Below are 19,632 nucleotides of genomic sequence, written 5' to 3'. Positions count from 1 at the left end.
TCTGATCTGGCCTAGAGAGAAAAAGCCTCAGTGATGAAAGCCAGACTAATAAACTAACTGATTCAGTATCAGAACAGCTATCAAATAATTGAAGTGCTTCAAAGATATTTAAAGATAAGTACATTAAAAAAGTGCATGATACCCTTGGATCTCCAATATCTTCATCTTTTTCAGTTGTCAGCATGTCTTTGAAAAAGCCCAATGCCAGAACTATTTGGGTTAGAAAGAGTTTATTCAATAGCTAAATTAAACCTTCACTTTGAGCCTACAGACCTCAATAGTGATGGTGCCAATGAGTGGCTTGGGGAAGGGCACCACCATCCCTTCCAATCTCCATCAGCTTTCCTGCAAATAAACATAAAATTTAAATAAAATCAGAATATTTATTACTCAAACACAGATTCAAGACAATCCCTCTTCCACTTCCTCAAAAAAAAAAAAAAAAAAAAAAGCTATAATGCCATCTGAAGCTACTAAAGTCCATCTGACAACACAAGTAATTGTCTAAAGATGCAAGAAAAAGCATGACCTTCTCCTTCATCCTCTCCAGTGGCTTTTCCTTGCTTCAGAATCCATTCCAGATCCACCTCCACTGCTCACAAAGCCCTGCCTGATGTGACTCTCCTGTTCTTCTCTCCTGCCTCTGTTCCCTTCCTCACTGGTCTCCGGCCATGCTGGCTTCCCTCTTATCCTTGAGTTCACCAAGGCCCAGGCACATCACCCTGCTGTTTTCACTCCTGAAATGCTGTTCCAGAGCTTCACAGGTCACAAGGTATAGGGGTCTCAGTTCAAGTGCCCCTTCTCAGAAAAACCTTCCCTTACCACCGAAAGTAGCCTTTACCACCACCCCTCCCATTCTCCACCACATGATTCTATTTTGCCTCTTTCACTGATTTTAATGTAATCTGAGATGATCTTGTTCATTCATTTGGTTTGTTAATCTTGTGTTCTCATACTTGAACTCAGGTTCCATGACAGCAAGGTCTGTATGTGTCTTGCTCACCTGTGTCTCACACCTAGATGCCTGGCTAGCTCATCGCCTTGCACTGTCACTACAACACTTCCTATGTGTCTTAGTCAAAAGTTGATCAAGAGTGTGACGAGCTCTGTTCTTCATTGTGCCAACTTGAACTGGGCTGCCATGAAGACAGAAGATAGCAGTAAACTCAAGAGAAGAAATCCAGATGAAATCATTTGATCTGGCATTTAGAAGGAGGGGATTAGACTTTGCTGAAATTGTATACAGAACTATATTTGGGTTTGTAACTAGTACAAGATAGATGTCAGTTGAACACCCTTTAAACTGCATTTTAAGTTGTCCCACTATGTATCCATTATTGGTAACAATATTTTTATTCAGTTTAACAAAATTCCGTATAGCCATCCCCATTTAAATAAATCATTAAATTTGGAAAGGTGCTTATCTTCTGGTATCTAAAAGTGAAAAACAATCATTTGTAGACATGGAAATTTAAGGATATTGGGGAAAGGGGTTGTCTGTAGCAGGGATTCATCATAGAGTTTTAAAATGAGTTGGTGCCTTCAAAATATCTAACCCAACTCTTCAGTTGAAACCAGAGTTTTCAAGATACTAAAACTAATAATGCTCTAATACTACATTATACTTACATAAAAAATTTTACAGCTTTCAAAATACTTTCACATATATTTTAATGCTTCAATATTCAACCCAGTAAGATTCAGGAACACTCATATAATTTACCAGTCTATAGATGGGAAAGCAGAGAGGTGATGACTTAACCCAATAGACATAGTCAGGACTTGCAGAAAGGACATGCCAAATTGGTTCTTACCCACCTAGCAAATTCTTGGCCTTATCCTCATAACCAATAAAGAAAGGTGCCAGGAGATATCAGAATTTTTCTAATTAAAATCAATTTCTCTTTACTACCTTGCTTTCTTTCCCCAATGTTAGAGCCTTGTCTAAAGTCACTCAACTGGTTGGGGCAATGCCAGGACTAGAATTCAATGCAGAATTCTCACCACCTCATCAGGATAACTTATTAAATAAGAGCCAAGAAGTCATACCATACCATGAGACTCCTTAATCTGAGCAATTTGTCCTCAATATACAAATCAAGCCTAAATATTTGATGACAGAGGAAGAGTGAAACATATTATGATGCTGATGAGATTACCAAGGGTTAAGCAACTTCAGGTTGTCTGTCTCCAAAGCTCATGTTCTTCACTCAACAAACTGTAGTAGTGGTTGGTTCTTTCATAACAATGAGATTATTTGGGAATTTAATTTTCTTCTACGTATCTTCTTATTTTGCAAGTTTCCTGCAATGAAACCTGGCCTCTTAAAATCAGAGGAAATGATTAAAGGAGTCAGGCAGACATGTGTGAGATACTATATTAACTGCACGCTCCTGGAACCAGAATGTGGCTCTCAGCCAGTGTGATCCTACATGGCAGATGGGTGCTTTGGGAAGAGCAGAGGAAGCATGATCCAGGGTATTGCCTGGCATCCAGGAACTTTACTGAGACCTTTGATGTGCACATGACAATAACGTTTAATAAGCTTTTACTATGGACCAAATAATCTTCTAAATGTTTTGCATATTTTAACTCATTTAATTCTCATAATAACCATATGCTAGGTGACTTGACTCTTTCACCAAAAGTTTGTGATCCCTACACAGGATTCATTGATTAAAACTGGGTATTTATTGAGCATTTACACACATGTCACACATTGGAAATCCTAAAGTGAGTAAAATATGATCTCCACTGTGGCATAGTCCTTGGTTTTTAGCAAGGAACAAAGCAGGTATAAGAATGTGCTATGCCTAAAAGAGAATAGTAACTAAGATTATTGGGAGCTTAACATTTTGTCTTAAGACTGCACCGTTAACCCTTTCCTGAGTTACTGGCCTGCCAGCCTGCCCTACAAATTTTGGACTTGCCACGCCAGTCCCCACAACCATGTGAGACAATTCCTTATTTAAAAACTCCTCTCTCTCTTTCTCTCTGTATGTATGTACACACACACACACACACACACACACACACACACACACACACAATATTTGTTCAGTTCTGTCTCTCTGGAGAACTCCAAGTGCTACAAGTGCACTTTCTGATTTAATTTTTTCAACCTTACATGATTAAATTACCCATGAGAAAGACTGTTATCATCATATCCACTTTCCTGAGGAGGAAACGTGTTCACTAGCTCCCTAGGGTCACACACACAGGTTTAAGCTGGATCAGTCTGACTCCAAAGCCAGAGCTCTCATTTTCAACCTGCTGCATATGTGAAGGCTTCACTGAAGGCAGGCAGTCTTTAGTTAGTGCTTGAAAAGTCAGAACAGACTGTTTCCATATAGAGAAGGAAAGGAATGGCAAGTTCAAGGGCAAGAGAATGGCAAGGAGCTCTGTCTGGCTGGGCCAGTGAGCGATAAGGCTGAAGGCAGCCTATGAGTGAAAGCTTTGCACAGCACACTAAAGCATTTTGACTTCATCTTAGAAGTGTGGGAAACAATCAAAGGCAGATGAGGAAATTGATGTCTTTGGTGGCTGTGAGGAGGATTCATTGGAAGGTGGAAGAAGCAAGGTCTGATCAGATGTGTTAGCAGGGGATGAAAGAGAGAGAACAAAGTCAAGAGCTATTCAGGAAAGACAATCTATAGTTCTTGAGGACCTACTGATGTAGGACAGGAAGGAAGGAGGAATCAGGAATGAATCCAAGCAGTGACTCTAGCTTGGCTACCCGGTAGACATAGTTCTTCAAATTAGGGCACAAGGAGGCTAAGAGAAACTTAATGGTTACAGTCAATAGCACAGGAGTAGGGTTCTATCTACAATCAGGCTTGGAGACCATTTCCTGCCATTGTTACCAGAGCTGCTGCTGTGAGCAATTTTTGACATGTCATTTTTGGTGATTCACTCAGGGCATTTGTAAAGGTGGGTGCACAGGTAGATCACCTATATTCTAGTGGGTTTTGTATGTTTGTCTGTTTGTGTTTGAGACAGACTATCCCTCTGTGGCCCAGGCTGGAGTGCAGTGATGTGATCACAGCTCACTGCAACCTCCACTTCCAAGGTTCAAGTGATTCTCCCGCCTGAGCCTCCTGATTAGCTGGGAGTACGGGTGCGCACCACCATGCCCAGCTAATTTTTTTGTATTTTTGGTAGAGGCAGGGTTTTGCCATGTTGGCCAGCCTGGTCTGTAACTCCTGGCTTCAAGTCATCCACTTGCCTCGGCCTCCCTAAGGGCTGAAATTACAGGTATGAGCCACCTCGCCCAGCCTATATTCTAGTTTTATTCCCTGTATTTCAACTTTGGGAAACTGCTTGTGGTAAGAAATGTAAGGTAATATCATCTCATGTGCCCATTCCAATCAATTCACAGGAATTTCCTGGAATATGATGTTGAGATAGATACTACAGCTAGGGGGAAAGATGGCTGTGATTGATTAGTGATGCTGTATATGTTCAAGAAAGGGGTGGCCGACCACATGGATGTTGAGAATAAAGGATGATGGAGTATGCTTGTAACTTCATGGTATGGTGAAGAGGAGAAAGAAATCTGTAAGGCCTATCTTCAGGAGGGTACAGTAATAATCTACATAAAAAACAAAACAGCAAGCAGTAATATCTAGCCTCCAGAGGCTAAGAAATCCACAAGTAACACCCAATAGAATAATGGAAACTTCTATTTTATTATTAGTTATCATTGCCAATCTCCTACTGTGCCTAATTTATAAATTAAACTTTATAATGGGTATATAGGTTGAGAGAAAACTGTCTGAGAAAAAAACTGGCATCTGTAGCACGCTCTCAGATGTATATTTATTATTTCATTTGCTCTTCATAATGACTCTATGAGGTAGGTAGCCAGCATTATTCTCCCTTTACAAATGGGGAAGCTGAGGCCAACCATTCCAGAACTCACTCAAGGTCACCAGTCACAGAGGCGGTATAGTCCCTCTTCAAGTCCTGGCCCTTCCCCCCACACTGTACTGACTCACTGAGAAAATCAAGGGAGAGAGCTATAAATGGTCACATTGTATGTGTACTCAGTAGAACGATGACCCTGGGGACACATTCATTTGTGTCTTTTGGCAGTCATCCAGCCAGTCTCAGCACCTTTGAACGTGAAAGACACCGTGGGCTCCAAGTCTTTGTCTATTCACAGTTTTGGAATCATTACTAAAATAAACTTTGACTTGTCCTCTTACAGAAAGAATAAAAATCCTTAGGTAAGCCTTTTCATTTGGCCTTGGTTTCTGCAACTATAAAATGAGGTTGAACCCATTTGGTTAATCTTCAAATGATGGTACACATTATCATGTTTTCATGATAACAGCCACAGTTTTGATAAAATATCAGTGAACACTGAGCTGTCCTTCTCAGGGGGAAAAAAGGGCTTTTGCTGGTGGTGGGAACCAGGCTTTTTGATAAAATGTGTGGTAGAAGGTAAGTTGTGAAAGTTTAGAGTCTACTGGACTAGTGACATCACATCGTGACCCTCTTCCTCAGAAAACTGTAGAAAAACAGGGAGAGCTACTGAAAAGAGCCCACTGGGATAAAACCCTTCTGTGTGAGGTGGCCTTCTTCAAGTTGATGACTGTTCTGAAAGATCATGACCTGATAATAAAATTAACTCGCTTCATTCTGAAGAAGGCTTTTGAAACATCAAGTCAGACTTAAGCAATCTACTGTTTACTTGCCAGTCAGAGACCTAGGTCAAACACTTTAGATATGAGTAAGATTTTCCAGTTACGCCATTATACAAATAAACAGCACTTAACTAGGAGTCAAGCCTGGCTGATATGTGCTGGTTCTGCCACTAGTAAGGTGGTCACCTTGAGCGTCACTTAACCTTGGTGGGCCCTAGTTTCCTTCTGTTTAAAATAAGGATAGTAATGCAAAAGTTCCTCCTTATCCAAGGTTTCATTTTCTGTGGGTTCAGTTACCCACAGTCAACTGTGGTCTGAAAATATTAAAGGAAAAAATTTAGAAATAACCAATTCATAAGTTTTAAATTGCATGCCATTGTGAGTAGCGTAATGAAATCTCGTGCCATCCTACTCCATCCTGTCTGGGACATGAATCAGTCCTTTGTCCAGTGTATCCACGCTGTCTACACTACCTGCTCTTAGTCACTTAGTAGTCGTCTCAGTCATCACATTGTTGCATATCACAGTGCTTGTGTTCAAGGTCAATGGCAGCCTAGCACTACATCACAATGCATATGTCATTCACTTCATTTCATCTCATCATGTAGGCACTGTAACATCTCACATCATCAGAAGAGAGGTGCGCACTGTATAACAAAATATTTCGAGACAGACACCACATTCACATAACTTTTATTATAGAAGGCTGTTATACCTGTTCTAAATTTTATTATTAGATATTGTTGCCAATCTCCTACTGTGCCTAATTTACAAACTAACTTCATCATAGGTAAAGTTAATTTTACCTATGATAAAGGTAAAATTATCATAGGTAAAATTGATACCTATTGATTGATACCTGTGAAGGTGTGTATATATATAATCATATATATAAATCAACTTTATCTCATATATATGTATAGGAAAAAGCATAGTGTATATAGGGCTTGGTGATATCTGTAGTTTCAGGCATCTACTGGGGGTCTTGGAACAAATCCTCTGCAGGTAAGGGAGGATTACTGTACTTATTCTTTCTACCACACAGAGGCATTGCAAGAATAAAATATGTACATGCAAATGTGATATCATATAATAGACTCTATGATTCTGAAGATGGGTTGTATTGTTGCCTTGTGTTTTGCTGTCATTTTCATTGTGCCTAGTACAACAACTGAGGTATCAGAAACACTCCAGATGTATCTGTTTGATGAATAAAGCATTTTTAAAACTTTTAAGCATGTGCAAATGTCGCATAATCTTTGACAATGCCCTAAGTGAGCAGAATATTTTCCTCCTTATATTGTTTGTAAAGAGAAGAAACATAGGTAACTCCACACAGGCTTTCAAAAATCCTAAAACACTAGTCTTGACACATAACAGAAGTGGATATGAACCAAAAATAAAAATGAAAGTTTTTGGTATACACCAAAAAACATGTGAGTAGATGTGTAATTTTGATCCTGAAATGACCCTTTCGTGGCATTTACATCCTTTCTGTGAAAATGTTCAAGCCTACAGCAGTTGCTGAGCTCTCAGCTACAACTTTGGGTTTGGAATGGTGAGCTAAGGCAAGGACATGATACTCATTCATTTATTAAGTGTGTGAGAAGCATGAGCCCAAGGGGCACTGTCATAAGACATTCACAGAACCAGTATCTGAATGCTAGACTTCTGAATGCTCACCTGTCACTTGATCCATGGATCACATAGGCTCATGCTGACTGACTTCTGCAAAAGGAATGCCACATGGGCAGACATTTTAATCTGTTTTGTTCACTACTGAGCTTATAGCACCTAGAACAATGCCTAGTGTGCATTCGATACAGAATATTTGATGAATAAGCAAACAGTTCTAGACTAGGAGTTGCAGAAGAGGGTTGCCATAAATGCACTTTTTGTGTTCCAGTACAGGAAAGAGGCAAAACTAAATTGTGGATGCAAAATAAAAACAGAGAAAAATTAAACTAATAAAAGGCAGATAGTAATGCATTTGAATGATTTGTGTGTCGGGGATGAATATATTTTGAGATGAGAGGAAAAGCAGTCAATCATTAGAATTCAAACTTTGGAGCGAGTAGATGTGAGGAATCCCAATCATTCAGCAAATGCCAGAGACTGTTAAAGCTGGAAGTTCTAGAGGTATGGCAGATCAATTATCTCATTTTGTTTGCAAGGAAACAGAGCCCAGGAATGTAAAGTAACTTTCTCATGGCATACAGCCAAGCAGTCACAACACTTAGACTCAAACTCAAGTCTGACTTCTGGGTTCATGTTCTTTTTACCAAAAAGTCCAACTGCATAAAATCAGCTAACACATTGAGCGCCTAAGATTAACAAATTCTTTAATCAGGAGTAATTTGCATCTGAAAAATCTCATATACCATGACATCGTCACTGTACACACAAATACATAGAACAACATTGCACTCATTTACATTCATTCATTTATTTAAAAACACTTTCCCAGATTCCAAGTCAAACCTGCTAGCTTTGTAAGCCACCATTTTCAGGCTTAGTCATAAACCAGAGAAAAGGAATGAGAACCCAGGAAGGGAAAGGTGGGATGCAAGAATGAGAAAAGTAGAGAAAGGAAAGGCAGAAATGCAAGGAAGGCAAAGGAAGAGAGAAAAGAAAAAAAGCATCCAGGATATTGACAAAACTGACTCTGGGAATTCTTTGAATGGTGGTACTACAATGTGCCTTTTTTCATTACGAAATCATTTCCTAGGAACTCATCACCAAAACAATTCAAGCTCAAGTACGTATTTTAAAATGAACTATTTCCTTTTTTTTTTACATTTCAATATATATTATCTGTTTCTCACAATTTATCACTGCAGAATATTGTCTTATTTCCTAATTGTCTCATGTTTATTGATTTTATTTCTCCAGTGAGAATACATATTTGAGCATTTTTTTCTTACGTCCATCATAATGCCCAAAATAATACCTAATAATGAATAGTATACAGTTATCTGAGTCATTTGTATCTAGTTTTCTTCACTTATTCAATTAATAAACATGTTAAGTATTTATAGTGTGCCAAGAACTAAGGATACAGAGGTGAATATGGTAGACCAGATTTCTGCCCTCGTGGAGCTTACCTCTGAGTGAGAGATTCAGCCCATGCATTGAAAGCAACCACAGGCCATAAACACAGCTCTGAGGAGGGAGAGCGGGCTGAGATGGACTCAGTAGCCCAGGATATATGTTTGAAATGACAAGGATGATAGCAAAGGCTGCCTGAGGAGGTGACAGTTTTGCTGGGACCACAAGAGAACTGGTAACTCCATGACCTGCAAAATGAGTGTTTTAGGCAAGGAAAAAGCCCTGAGGCATGAAAGTGTTTATTCTAAACACCAGAAGGCAAGCAGTATGGCTTTCAGTGTGAGTGAAGTATTTGATGAGCTTGAAAAGGCACAGCAGGCCAGAGCATGCAGGGTCTTGTAGCCTATGGATTTTAAGAGAAATAGGAAGATATAGAAGTTTTCTTAAACAAGGCAGGCGTGTGATGTAAAGTATTTAATTCTAGATGCCTAATATCTTTCTAATATCAGATCTTTCTAATACCTTGCAGATGTAGTTAACCAACATACAAGTTCCAAGAATAGAGGCCCATCGCTTCCCAAGTCTAAATGCACTTCTCCAATCTCTCCCCCATGGAAAGCTTGCCATTGTGTGCCCATACCTACATTTGGTAGTTAGCACACAAACCTGTGAGACCCAACACCTCTGCCTCACCCAACTTTTTCCTGCTTTTACTATGCTCCTGCTTTTTCTATTCTACCTATGATCTCTTTCTTATTCAGTTAATTTCTCCAAATGGGACTTATTCAGACATGTGAGCCCAAATTCATTATAATCCCTTCTCATTTTTCTCTCTTCTAACTCCTTTAGAGTTATCTCAGTAAATTCTCTCTCCCACTTTTAATCCAGTCTGTGAGTTTACATCATGACTTTACTCATAATTTAAAAGCAGTTCGTATGATAAAATTGAATTGGGAAAAGGTAAGCTACAAGTATGAAAGTAAAATTGAGCATAATTGAAAAATCCAGTGTCATGAGTATCTAAAACTTCTGAAAATACCTAAAGTATTTGATGGTATTCCAAAAATACCTTCAAATTTTCTCTCCAGCTCTTCATTGCCCTCCAATTAAAGCTTCTTTCCTTCAAACAGCAACATTCAAAATTAAAAACACATTTAATGCCATAATTTTCCTCTATTTAATTACTATGAGAACCATACTGTTCTTTACACATTTTATAGCAAATATTTGGGATGTTAACTAGATATTGGGTTAATAGCCTTTGATGGACTTGTGCGAGACTCTATTATTTGTATCATTATTCCTACAGGAAAACAGGTTCCAAGTAACCAACTCACAAACAAACTTTCAGGAACACAAAAATTGTGAGTTGGTAACTTCCTGTCCCTTGTTTATTTGAAACATGGATAGTGTATGTGCTACATCCAACAGAAAGAATGATCCGGAGCCTTCTAGTATGGTTTATCTAATTTAACTTTTTTAAAGACTCCGTATTATTTTTAGAAGTTTAACGTTGACCCCTAACACTTGGATGGGAACATATACATCTAAAGAGGTTCTTTATGACACAGAACACTGGAGAAGATGAGAAATTACACAAGTGATGGAACATATATTAGAATCTTATATCTGCATGTTTAGATTTTCTAAAGTAATTTCATCATTTAAAGAAGAGAATCAGTAGGAAAATTAGAAGCATTCCCTTTAAAACTTCTTAACTAACTATAAAATGAACAGCTCCAGATTCAAGATGTCTTGCTCTTTTCTGACCAAAGAATTTTCCAAACGTTATTTAGTAAAACTCTGTTTCTAAATAGGAAAAGAAGTTCTTAGTGTTTATAAGGTTTATTGCAACAACAGAAATTCAGTTACTCTTGAATTATGCAAAATTTTTAAAATAATGATTTTTGGACATAAAAAGCATTAATAAGAAATTAAAGAGTATGGTTCTGTGAATATTCATATTTAAAACAGAGAGACACAGAATATGCAACCAAAGGCACTACGGCCTATTTTTCAATTAGGTTAACATGCCCAACCTGAGGCAAAGCGAAACTAAGAGGTTCCTAGAGGGTCAAAAACATGAGCTTTGTGGTTAAATGGATGTAGGTTCAAATTCCACTCCACCATTTTTTTGCCTTGATGCATTATTTTTACTTTTGAAATGTAGAAAAAGACTGAAAAAAGCATTGTATATACAATATACTTATTTTCAGGTTTTTATGAGTAGTAAATATAATAAAATATATTTAAAAAATAAAATATTTATATATATTAAAAATATAAAATATATAAAATAAATATAATAAAATATATTACCCTGAATATTATAATTAAACACAGTAATCCCTTCAAAATATATGCTTGTTAATTTTTTAAATTATCATATAAAATGAAACCATTGGCACCTAGAAACTTATCTTTCTAGTATAGCACCTAAGAGCCTGAATATAGAACTAAGTCAGGCCTACGTGAACAAGGAAAGTACTTTCTAGACATCCTCACAAATAGACAGATAGCCCAAGAAACCCTGACTTAGTTCCAGTTGTCTTAGAAAGGATAGCTAAAGAATGCCATTTTCAAACTTTAATAATAATATATCAAAAAAATAGTCCTTGAATAGTTGCCCTAACCACATAGACTTCATTGCAAGTTTAGCCAGTATGTACACTCCTTAGTTAATAATTCCCTTTGCTCATCATCTTTCCCTTCATATTTATACTTCAGAAGGCTCCAGATCATGTGGCTTTCTTTAGAAAGGAAACAACTCAATGTCAACCACTGTCAAAAGATAAGTATGCAGGAAGCAACAAATCAAGTCCCTCAAAAATATGTTTTTTAATTAAAATATGTTAAATGAACCATGGAGCCACAAACTACTAATCACCTGCTTGTGGTCCCTGGGGAATTATTTCGTTGACTTCCATGATATTAGGATCACTGAGGAGGTAGTAACATTTATCATCTATGATAAGATGGATTTCCAATAGACATTGAATGAAAGGAGCCTATATCCTGTTCCACACAAACAAAATGTAGTTTACTATGACCCATTCTGCTGAATATTTGTTTACTCTTGCTTTACACAAAGTAGAGAAGTGCTTTTGAAAAGTTGCCATGGCCATGCTTTTTCTGAGTAGCAGACTAAAACGCTTTAGCAATATAGAAATGTACATACTCATGAGTGCAAATATATGTTTTCTTCCTTTCCAGAAATGTGTTTGTGTGGATGACTCTATGTGTGTGTGTGAGACACACTACTTGAGAAGAAATATGATTTTAACTAGATGTTTGGTGGCACATTCTCAGAGTCTACTGATGTTTCAACAAAGAGCTGCAATGGCAATTTCAGGGTGCCTTTGATGAGGTTCCTTATCTTTCCAACATTATTGTGGTAGATGTACAGAGCCTGGCAATCTCTAGAGATGAGTTAAGTGGAAATAATAATTATATACCACACCTTCAGAATAAGAGCAATTCAGAGGTGAAATTCTGCCATGCAATACTGGAAACATGAATGTATATTGCCAAAAAGACTGTCAACTAAGTTGGAAGGCAACTGATAGAAAATTGATTTTTGGTTAAGCTCCTATTTGCCTTTCTAAGGTCACTGAACTATTAAGATAATAAGTCTTAAAAACATTTAAGTAGGAACTATGGGTAGAAATGAATGTTAATTTCATTTAGCTATTTAAGCCAGTGGGAACACCTGTCCAATTTCTCTTGCAAAAGATCTGGTGAAAGACAACTGTATCCATAGTATAACCTCTAATTCATACCAGTGCTAAGATAACATCCTTCATTAGATAAATTTGGCAAACCCAGAGCAATAGTGTTAATTCAGCTCCAGAACAAGTCTTTGTTGCAGTTCTCATTTTGGTTTAGGCAGCCTGGATAAGCTTATCACAGGGCTTTGAACTGGCATTCTTGGATGGCACAATAGACCATATTACCGGGAGAATCATTAATGAGCATCAAAAAACGTTACAACCTTCAAAGAAGATACTTTAGTGCCATGGTTTGCAAGGCAAGAAGTAAAAGAAAGAGCATCCAATTCTCTATACAAGACCGAAATCTAATCAGAATGTGTGCAGATGCATTTTTAAGAAATGCTATATGAAATTGAGCTGGAGAAATACAGTACCTCTACAGGCAAGATTTTTTTCTGAAGAAGATAATCCACATGAATTTTTAATTGAAAAGTGCATAAATAATACTCTTTCTGTTTGTCTTGCCTTGCTATTCAAAGATTAAATCCATTTTGACTTAATGAAAATGACTTAATCTGAGAGTGTTAGCAATCTCAATTTATTTAGGCCTGGATTTGAAGGACTAGCTTGAGAACCTTTTGCAAACAAGACTCAGCTCCATGACAAAATCATACCCAACCTCTCTTTTAAGGCTATCTTCTCAAATCTGTGGGTTTTGACTCTAGAATTCTTCACTCCCCCAAATCACATTGACAATGTTTGACATGATGACAGGGAGAGCAAAAAGAATTCATTTCTGCCAAATAAGTACAGGCTACACTGCTGTTTTTAAGAAACCATCCTCTTCTTATTCCATTTTGGTAAATTTCTAAGCAATAGTTAAAATCCGTAGGACAAACCTTGGCTTAAGAGGTGGCCTCTCTGCCATTTTCATGGCTGATTTGAGACCCATTATGCACTCAATTCTGCATTGTGAAATCCAGGCTGGGGACAAATTTCTGCCTGTCATCTTAGGAAAGGCCAGGAGTTTTGCACCATCCTATAGTGTGAAAACAGAAAATCAAAGCCTGCATAGAGCTGCTTGCTTCTTTCCTGATCAGCTTGCTGCTTTTTTGAGACAATCTTGGCTGTCACAGTTTCAGGTTGGGAAGGGTAATTTAGTAGAATAAAATATAGTTTAAATAGCATCTCCCCAGGGAAAGTTCCTCCTTACACTCAATATTGAATATACAAAAAGATCATCAGCAAATAATCATTTGATGCTTGGCTAAAAACCACTGGACATGGAAAGCATTTAGGGAGCATAAAATTCTTTTTTAACCTAATAAGACCCCGAATCAGGAGGCAAGAGGCCCGGGTATTTTCCTTATATTTTTCATTCTGTTGCAATTACATTCTCATACAACTACAGTTTATGGACCAAATTTGCTGCCCTCCTATCCCAATAATATGATGTAAACTGCAGAGATAAAAATACCTTGTAAGAATTTTTATAATTTTTAAACAGTTCACTGAAAATGTCTGTATGGATAACTCTGTTCATGACCTCTCCTGTCTAATGTCAATTTCAGAAAACAAGTTTCCATTGTAAATGTTTAATCAGTGTAGTCCCAGGAACCCAGAACAGAAAACCTTATCTTCTTGCCCAACTTATTTGCTTGCAAGCTCTTTCCTAGCTCCATCTCAGCTCCCTGCAAACACTTTAGGCTTTTCTCTCTCAAAGGAGCTGGGAGCTCTGTAGGTTCTGAGCTAGGCAGCAGCCCTGTGGTTTGATTCCATTAGTCTGAGCCCAGATCCACTGCAAGCAAACTGCAGCATTTCTGCTTGCAAAACCTTGGCAACCAGGTTCTAGAACCGCCACATACACTGGCTGCACATATTCTTTAACGCTGTTCCGCCCAAACCTTGCTTGAAGCCAGTCAACCACAGCCGAAAGCATCCTACCTTCCATCATGGTGGCAGAATTGCATTCCTTAATTTCCAAGGAGTCTGAAAAAACACAGGAGGATACGATTCCAGGTCCCAGCTAAGTCCTCACCACGCCGCTGCTGAGGTCTATTGCGTCCGCTGCCGAAGCCAAAGGAGATAAGTGTTAACCCAAAAGACAGGCCATGGATGCTGCTGGTGCTGCTTCACCTACAGGCAGGCTACCAGGAAGATGCTGAGAGAAAGGGAGAGGAACGGCAAGCCGGCCGAGCTGCACCGCCTGCGCTGCCTCGGCCAATCCCTTCAGCTTTGGACCGCGTCACATGGTAGCCAGCCTGCATCTCCTGACACAATACCCCCGGAGAGCACACAGAACCTATTTCCCGTCCCCATTCCCCTCCACCCCCATCGCCTCCCGTTTGTCACCAAATACACAGCCCCTTCCCCACCTGGTGACGCACTTCCCCCGCCCCTCCTCGTCGTCTCCTTAAGCTTACAGCAGCGGCTGGGTGCCCGAGATTAATTCCAAGGGCTGCCACCTTAACAGGGGACTCTGGCGTGAAAGGAGCACCTAAGTGGCTTGCTGCGGAGGGGGTTCTTTTCTTTTTCTTTCTTTTTTTTTTTTTTTAAGAAAAACTTAACAATTCCGTGCAGCCTGAAGTCTTAGCAATACACTTTTAAGCTCCCATTCCGGTGTCCTTTTACCCTGAAGGAATTCCAAATGTCAGTGTCGGTGGCCTCCGTGCACATCTGTGCGCCTCTCTCTCTCCGTCTCTCTTTCTCCCCTCCCACCCTTCATTCAAGAGAGAAAAATCAATCCGACTGACGTCACATCATAAACAATTATCCCCAAAAGGATGATGCAGAAGAAATTTCACCCCAGCTGCCTTCGTGAGAGCCAGGGAATTAATTGCGCATGACATGCCGAAGGGCTGGGAACTGTCATTAAAACAAAGAAACAAAAGAACCCACCCGAGTGGGGCTCTGGAATCAAACTGGCAACGCTTGAGATCATTTCTGGGGCGGGAGGCTGGAAAGGGGAGCAGGCAGGGAGCGGAAGCCTGAGCCCGACCAAAGACAGCTGTGCACGCCGGCTCCCTCCCACTCCAACCTGGGCACGCCGTCCGGGCTACAGACGGGACCCTGCGGGGCGCCCTTCGACGACTGAGTTCGAGTCCCGCCGCCACCGCGTCCTCCCTGCCAAGCTCACACGGGAGCTGCCTCGCTTCCCCAGGTGGGGAGCTTTTCTCGCAACCGACTGGGAGTGCAGCTGCCAACTGCAGCCTCTGTAGGAAACAAACTTTCTCGTAAATGACACGTTTCTCCGTTTCTCCGCAACGCGCCTCCTGCATCTGGAGTTGCCTTCAAGCCCATTCATTCACCCAAGTGGAAACCTGGAGGGAGGCAGTTGTGCCTGGTTGTGGCGGAGCCCAGGGTTTTGAAGCTTCCAGGGATGGGATCTGGGTGCTGTGCAGCTGCCTAAGTGGGAAGTTATGTCACTGGGCCTGGTTGGGTTGATTCTGTCACCTGACTGCTCTCCAGAGAACCTGGAGCCTTCCAGAAGGGCCCAGGCCTGGGGAATCTACGACCCTTGGTTCCCTTCAAGAAAGCTCAGACAGCTAAGGAAGAAAAGGAAAGGGCAGCCTATGAGAGGAAGAAGGAAGAGAAAAAGGAAAGGAGATGGGAGGAAAGGCAAAGCCTTCTTTAGAACTCAGGAAAGACAACATCAGAAGTGCACGTTTCTCCCTGTATAATCTCACAGCATGACCAGGAGAAAAGCTGTTACAGTAGAGAGCAATTGTGAGCATCAAATGAAAATGTACTCAAAATAACTGTAAGAAGATGCATGGCATGATCAGGGTTGAGCCTGTAATGTATTATTAATCATTTATATTAGCAATATACTCATAAACTTTTTCTATTGCTCAGGCCTGGACATGGCCTAGCTCTTTCGACCAAAGCAAATATGACGTCCTGGTGACTGACTGAAGTAGCATATTCATAGTTAAAAAACAAAACACAGCTCCTTAGCAACTTAGAAGTTTTGAAAAACTCATTGTTCTCCCTAAGGACACATATTTCTGTGGCCTCTAAATTTCAAAATGAAAATCTCCGGGGAGATACAAATACTTGTGACTTTTTCCTTATGTCTCTAAGACAGTTAAATTTTAAAAGGGGAGTGAATTCCTAAGTAAAACCTGCCTTGAGTACAACTTACACTGCTCTGAAAACGACAGGGGTATTATTGCAAAAAGGATTGATTAGTGTGTGTGTGTGCGTGTGTGTGTGTTTAGCAATTTTTTTGTAATGATTAAGAACATTGATGGGTATTGGTGTCAAATAGATGGGCACCAAGGTTTGTTTCTGCCACGTAATGAGCTCTGTGACTCTGAGCAATTTACGTAATTCTCTGTGCCTCACAGTTTTCTTATCCTGAAATGGAGAGAATAGTAATACTAAGTTAATTGGGCTATAAATGGTAATAATAACAAACCTGTATTAATGGCTTACTATATGCCAGACAGCATCCAAATACTCTGCCAGTAAATTACTTAGCATTGTGTCTGGAGCATAATAAGACCTGCATGTTAGCTTTTTAGTATTAGTATTATTACTACCAAAGGGCTGGCAGATGCATCAGAGAAGTTTGCAGCCAACTGGGGGTTGTACCAAAGACACAGAGAACAAGTTAGTGAAAGACCAGGTGATGCATCCAAAGATGTAACATGTTGGAGATTTCTGAAAGGCTGCTAAGTGGGAAATCAGAACCAAATGAGGTTAATTAGGAAAGACTTCTTTTTGTTTTCTTACAGAGGTGAAATTTCAGAGTTCAGAAATTAATTGGAATGGGCTTGAAGTGGTAGTTCTAAAGAATATAGGGAGTTGTAAGTAAGAAAAAAGTCTCATGCAAAATCTGGAGGTGAGTGCAAGCACTGAGGTGCAGGAGTGGGGGCCATTGTTAGGATGTAAGGGAAAGGCAGAGAAACCCAGGCTGCCTGCCTTCTTCCTCCCAATGTAAGTTTTACAGTGTGTTAGAGTAATCCTCTCAGATAGATTTGGTATGGGTACACTTCAAGTTTTCTTTAGACTTGCAGCAACTATCTAGAGACAGCAAGTCAATGGAAAGATTCTTTTAGTCAATGACTATTTATAGGAAAAGCAGAAGTGTGTAGATATTGTCAGAAAGGGATGTGTATTTAAAGGTGGTAAAGCTAATCCCAAAGGCTAAACTTCACCACAATTTCATCAGCTGTGTGTATTTTACCCTTTAAAAAGAAGACGCTATTACCAATTATAAGAACGTCCAATGAATGAAGTTGTTTCAATAAAATTTGCTCAAATATATAATCAAAAGAGATTATCCTAATTGTGATATTTTCTCATAGGTTTTTTTCTTTTTCTTTTTCTCTTTTTGAAAGAGTGTCACTCTGTTGCCCAGGCTGGAGTGCAGTGGTGAGATCTTGGCTCACTACAGCCTCTGCCTCCTGGGTTCAAGCTATTCTCCTGCCTGAGCCACTTGAGTAGCTGGGATTGCAGTCATGCACCACCACGTGCACCTGATTTTTTTTTTTTTTTATTTTTTTTATTTTTAGTAGAAATGGGTTTTCATTGTGTTGGCCAGGCTGGTCTCGATCTCCTGACCTCAAGTGATCCACCCGCCTTGGCCTCCCAAAGTGCTGGGATTACAGGTGTGGGTCACTGTGCCTAGCCTCTCATAGGTTTTTGGGAAAAAAAATTGTTTTGATCAAGAACAAAGATAATCCTTTAGGTTGTGATTCAAATTTTATCACTTCATAGTATAGTTTTTGCTTGCCAGCAAGGGCAAAGGAGAATATCTAGCCTCCAAAATCATGGAATACCTTTTGCAATTCTGAAATGAAAGTCAAAGGGTATATGGAAAAGATTGGGTGAATAATTGACTTGCATCAAAGTGCAAGAATTGCTCAGTAGTTCAGCTCAGGATGTGAATGTCAGCCCAGATCGTACAAGGCTCTGATATGGTACTTATGACTGGTCCAAGACCAAAAACTTAATTGCTGAAGTCACTAGACATTCAACATTTTTTTCTAAGATAATATTTGCATGGTAGTAATGACTGATTACATCGTGTTTTAGAATAAAATCTTATTATATTCCTACTATAAAAGCTGAGCTTCTTCACTATCTCCCAAGTTTAGGTTTAAGGGGAAATTTGTTTATATTTTAGAAAGAGAAAGAAGACAATGAGAATTGAGTCACAAAGAAAGGAGGAAAGAAAATTAGCACTAAAATATGTATCCAGATTTGTGTATTTGTTTGTGTATCTCCAAGGTAGTGCTCTTAACATGACAATTGACTCTGCCCCTTTTGCTATCCCCACTGAGGTAATTCAGTGAATGTAGAAGGAAAAGTATTGCCCAAGTCCTGGAAATTGGCAAGACTGAAAAATTGGAATTCCATGAGATGATGCAGATGAAAAAGAGATACATATATCTTTGTGTGTGTGTGTGTGTGTGTGTGTGTGTGTGTGTGTGTTCCCATGGTTACTCTACTCTTGGCTAAAATAAAAGAACTCCAACTTGAAGTAACATGGGCAAAAAGTGAATTCATTGAGGTAGCTCAAGAATTATAGCAAGAACTGAACAGCTGAGGGAAAGCAAGAACCAGGACACTCCAGGAAATTTTATTACCTGAACCAAGTACTCAGAACTCTCTCTGTCTCTCCCAACATGTCATCTCCTTTTCTCTTACCAATTTTTCTCAACACGATCAGAGCCTGACCATTAGCATCCCCTAAGCTCACCTCTTCACAGATTTACTAGCCTAGATCTCCTTCAAAAAACTTCCAGGGAAGGACTGTGATTGACCTGGCTTGGATCATTGTTCACTTTTCAAACCAGTCAGTGGGGACCATGTTGATGAATTCTCACGATAGATTTTTTTTTAAACCAAAACTTACATTGGACTTAGTCATATGCTCACTACTGTGACTATGTATGTATATATATATGAGTTTCTATGGCAAAGAGAACCCCTAACATGATGGGATCCAGAGAGAAACCAGCAGACCCTTTAGTCATGCTCCTGTTTCCCTAGCGGGAAGACCCTATGTGCGGGCCCACTTACACCAAAGACAAGACATGCCCTGGTATGCTTGTCACCCATTGGTCTATGAGCAGCCCAAGAGCCATGCGTCCATACCTACATGAATGCTGAAGAAATTTATATCAGCTGAGAGTACTGCTTAAATAGACTTACATTGATAAGGATAAGCAATAACGACTGAATCCATGAGAAAAATCAATAGTTTCAAAAGAGAA

The 19,632-nt window shown here is 39.5% G+C and overlaps 1 protein-coding gene across 24 annotated transcripts in view; it reads right to left on the bottom strand.

Annotated features, from left to right (window-relative positions):
• SGIP1 (SH3GL interacting endocytic adaptor 1) overlaps positions 1–15,121 on the bottom strand; it is a 215,062-nt gene extending 199,941 nt beyond the window's left edge. For 18 of the 24 annotated variants that reach the window (XR_002523955.2, XR_002523954.2, XR_002523953.2 and 15 more), the window contains exon 1: positions 14,351–14,758. Coding sequence is in view for 21 of the 24 variants with exons in the window: in XM_021942593.2 (XP_021798285.1) it covers positions 14,351–14,360 (10 nt within the window). In the remaining 3 variants the exon portion in view is untranslated. Of the gene's footprint in view, positions 1–14,350; positions 14,759–14,829 lie in introns of those variants that run through there. The other 6 variants (XM_021942573.2, XM_009210204.4, XM_009210216.4 and 3 more) reach the window with 3 other exon arrangements.
• Between the last annotated feature and the right edge of the window lie 4,511 nt (positions 15,122–19,632).

This window comes from Papio anubis, chromosome 1 (genome assembly GCF_008728515.1).
Source record: "Papio anubis isolate 15944 chromosome 1, Panubis1.0, whole genome shotgun sequence".
Lineage (NCBI taxonomy): Eukaryota > Metazoa > Chordata > Mammalia > Primates > Cercopithecidae > Papio > Papio anubis.
Note: the sequence above shows the minus strand (reverse complement) of the source record. Positions and strands in the feature narration are given on the sequence as shown.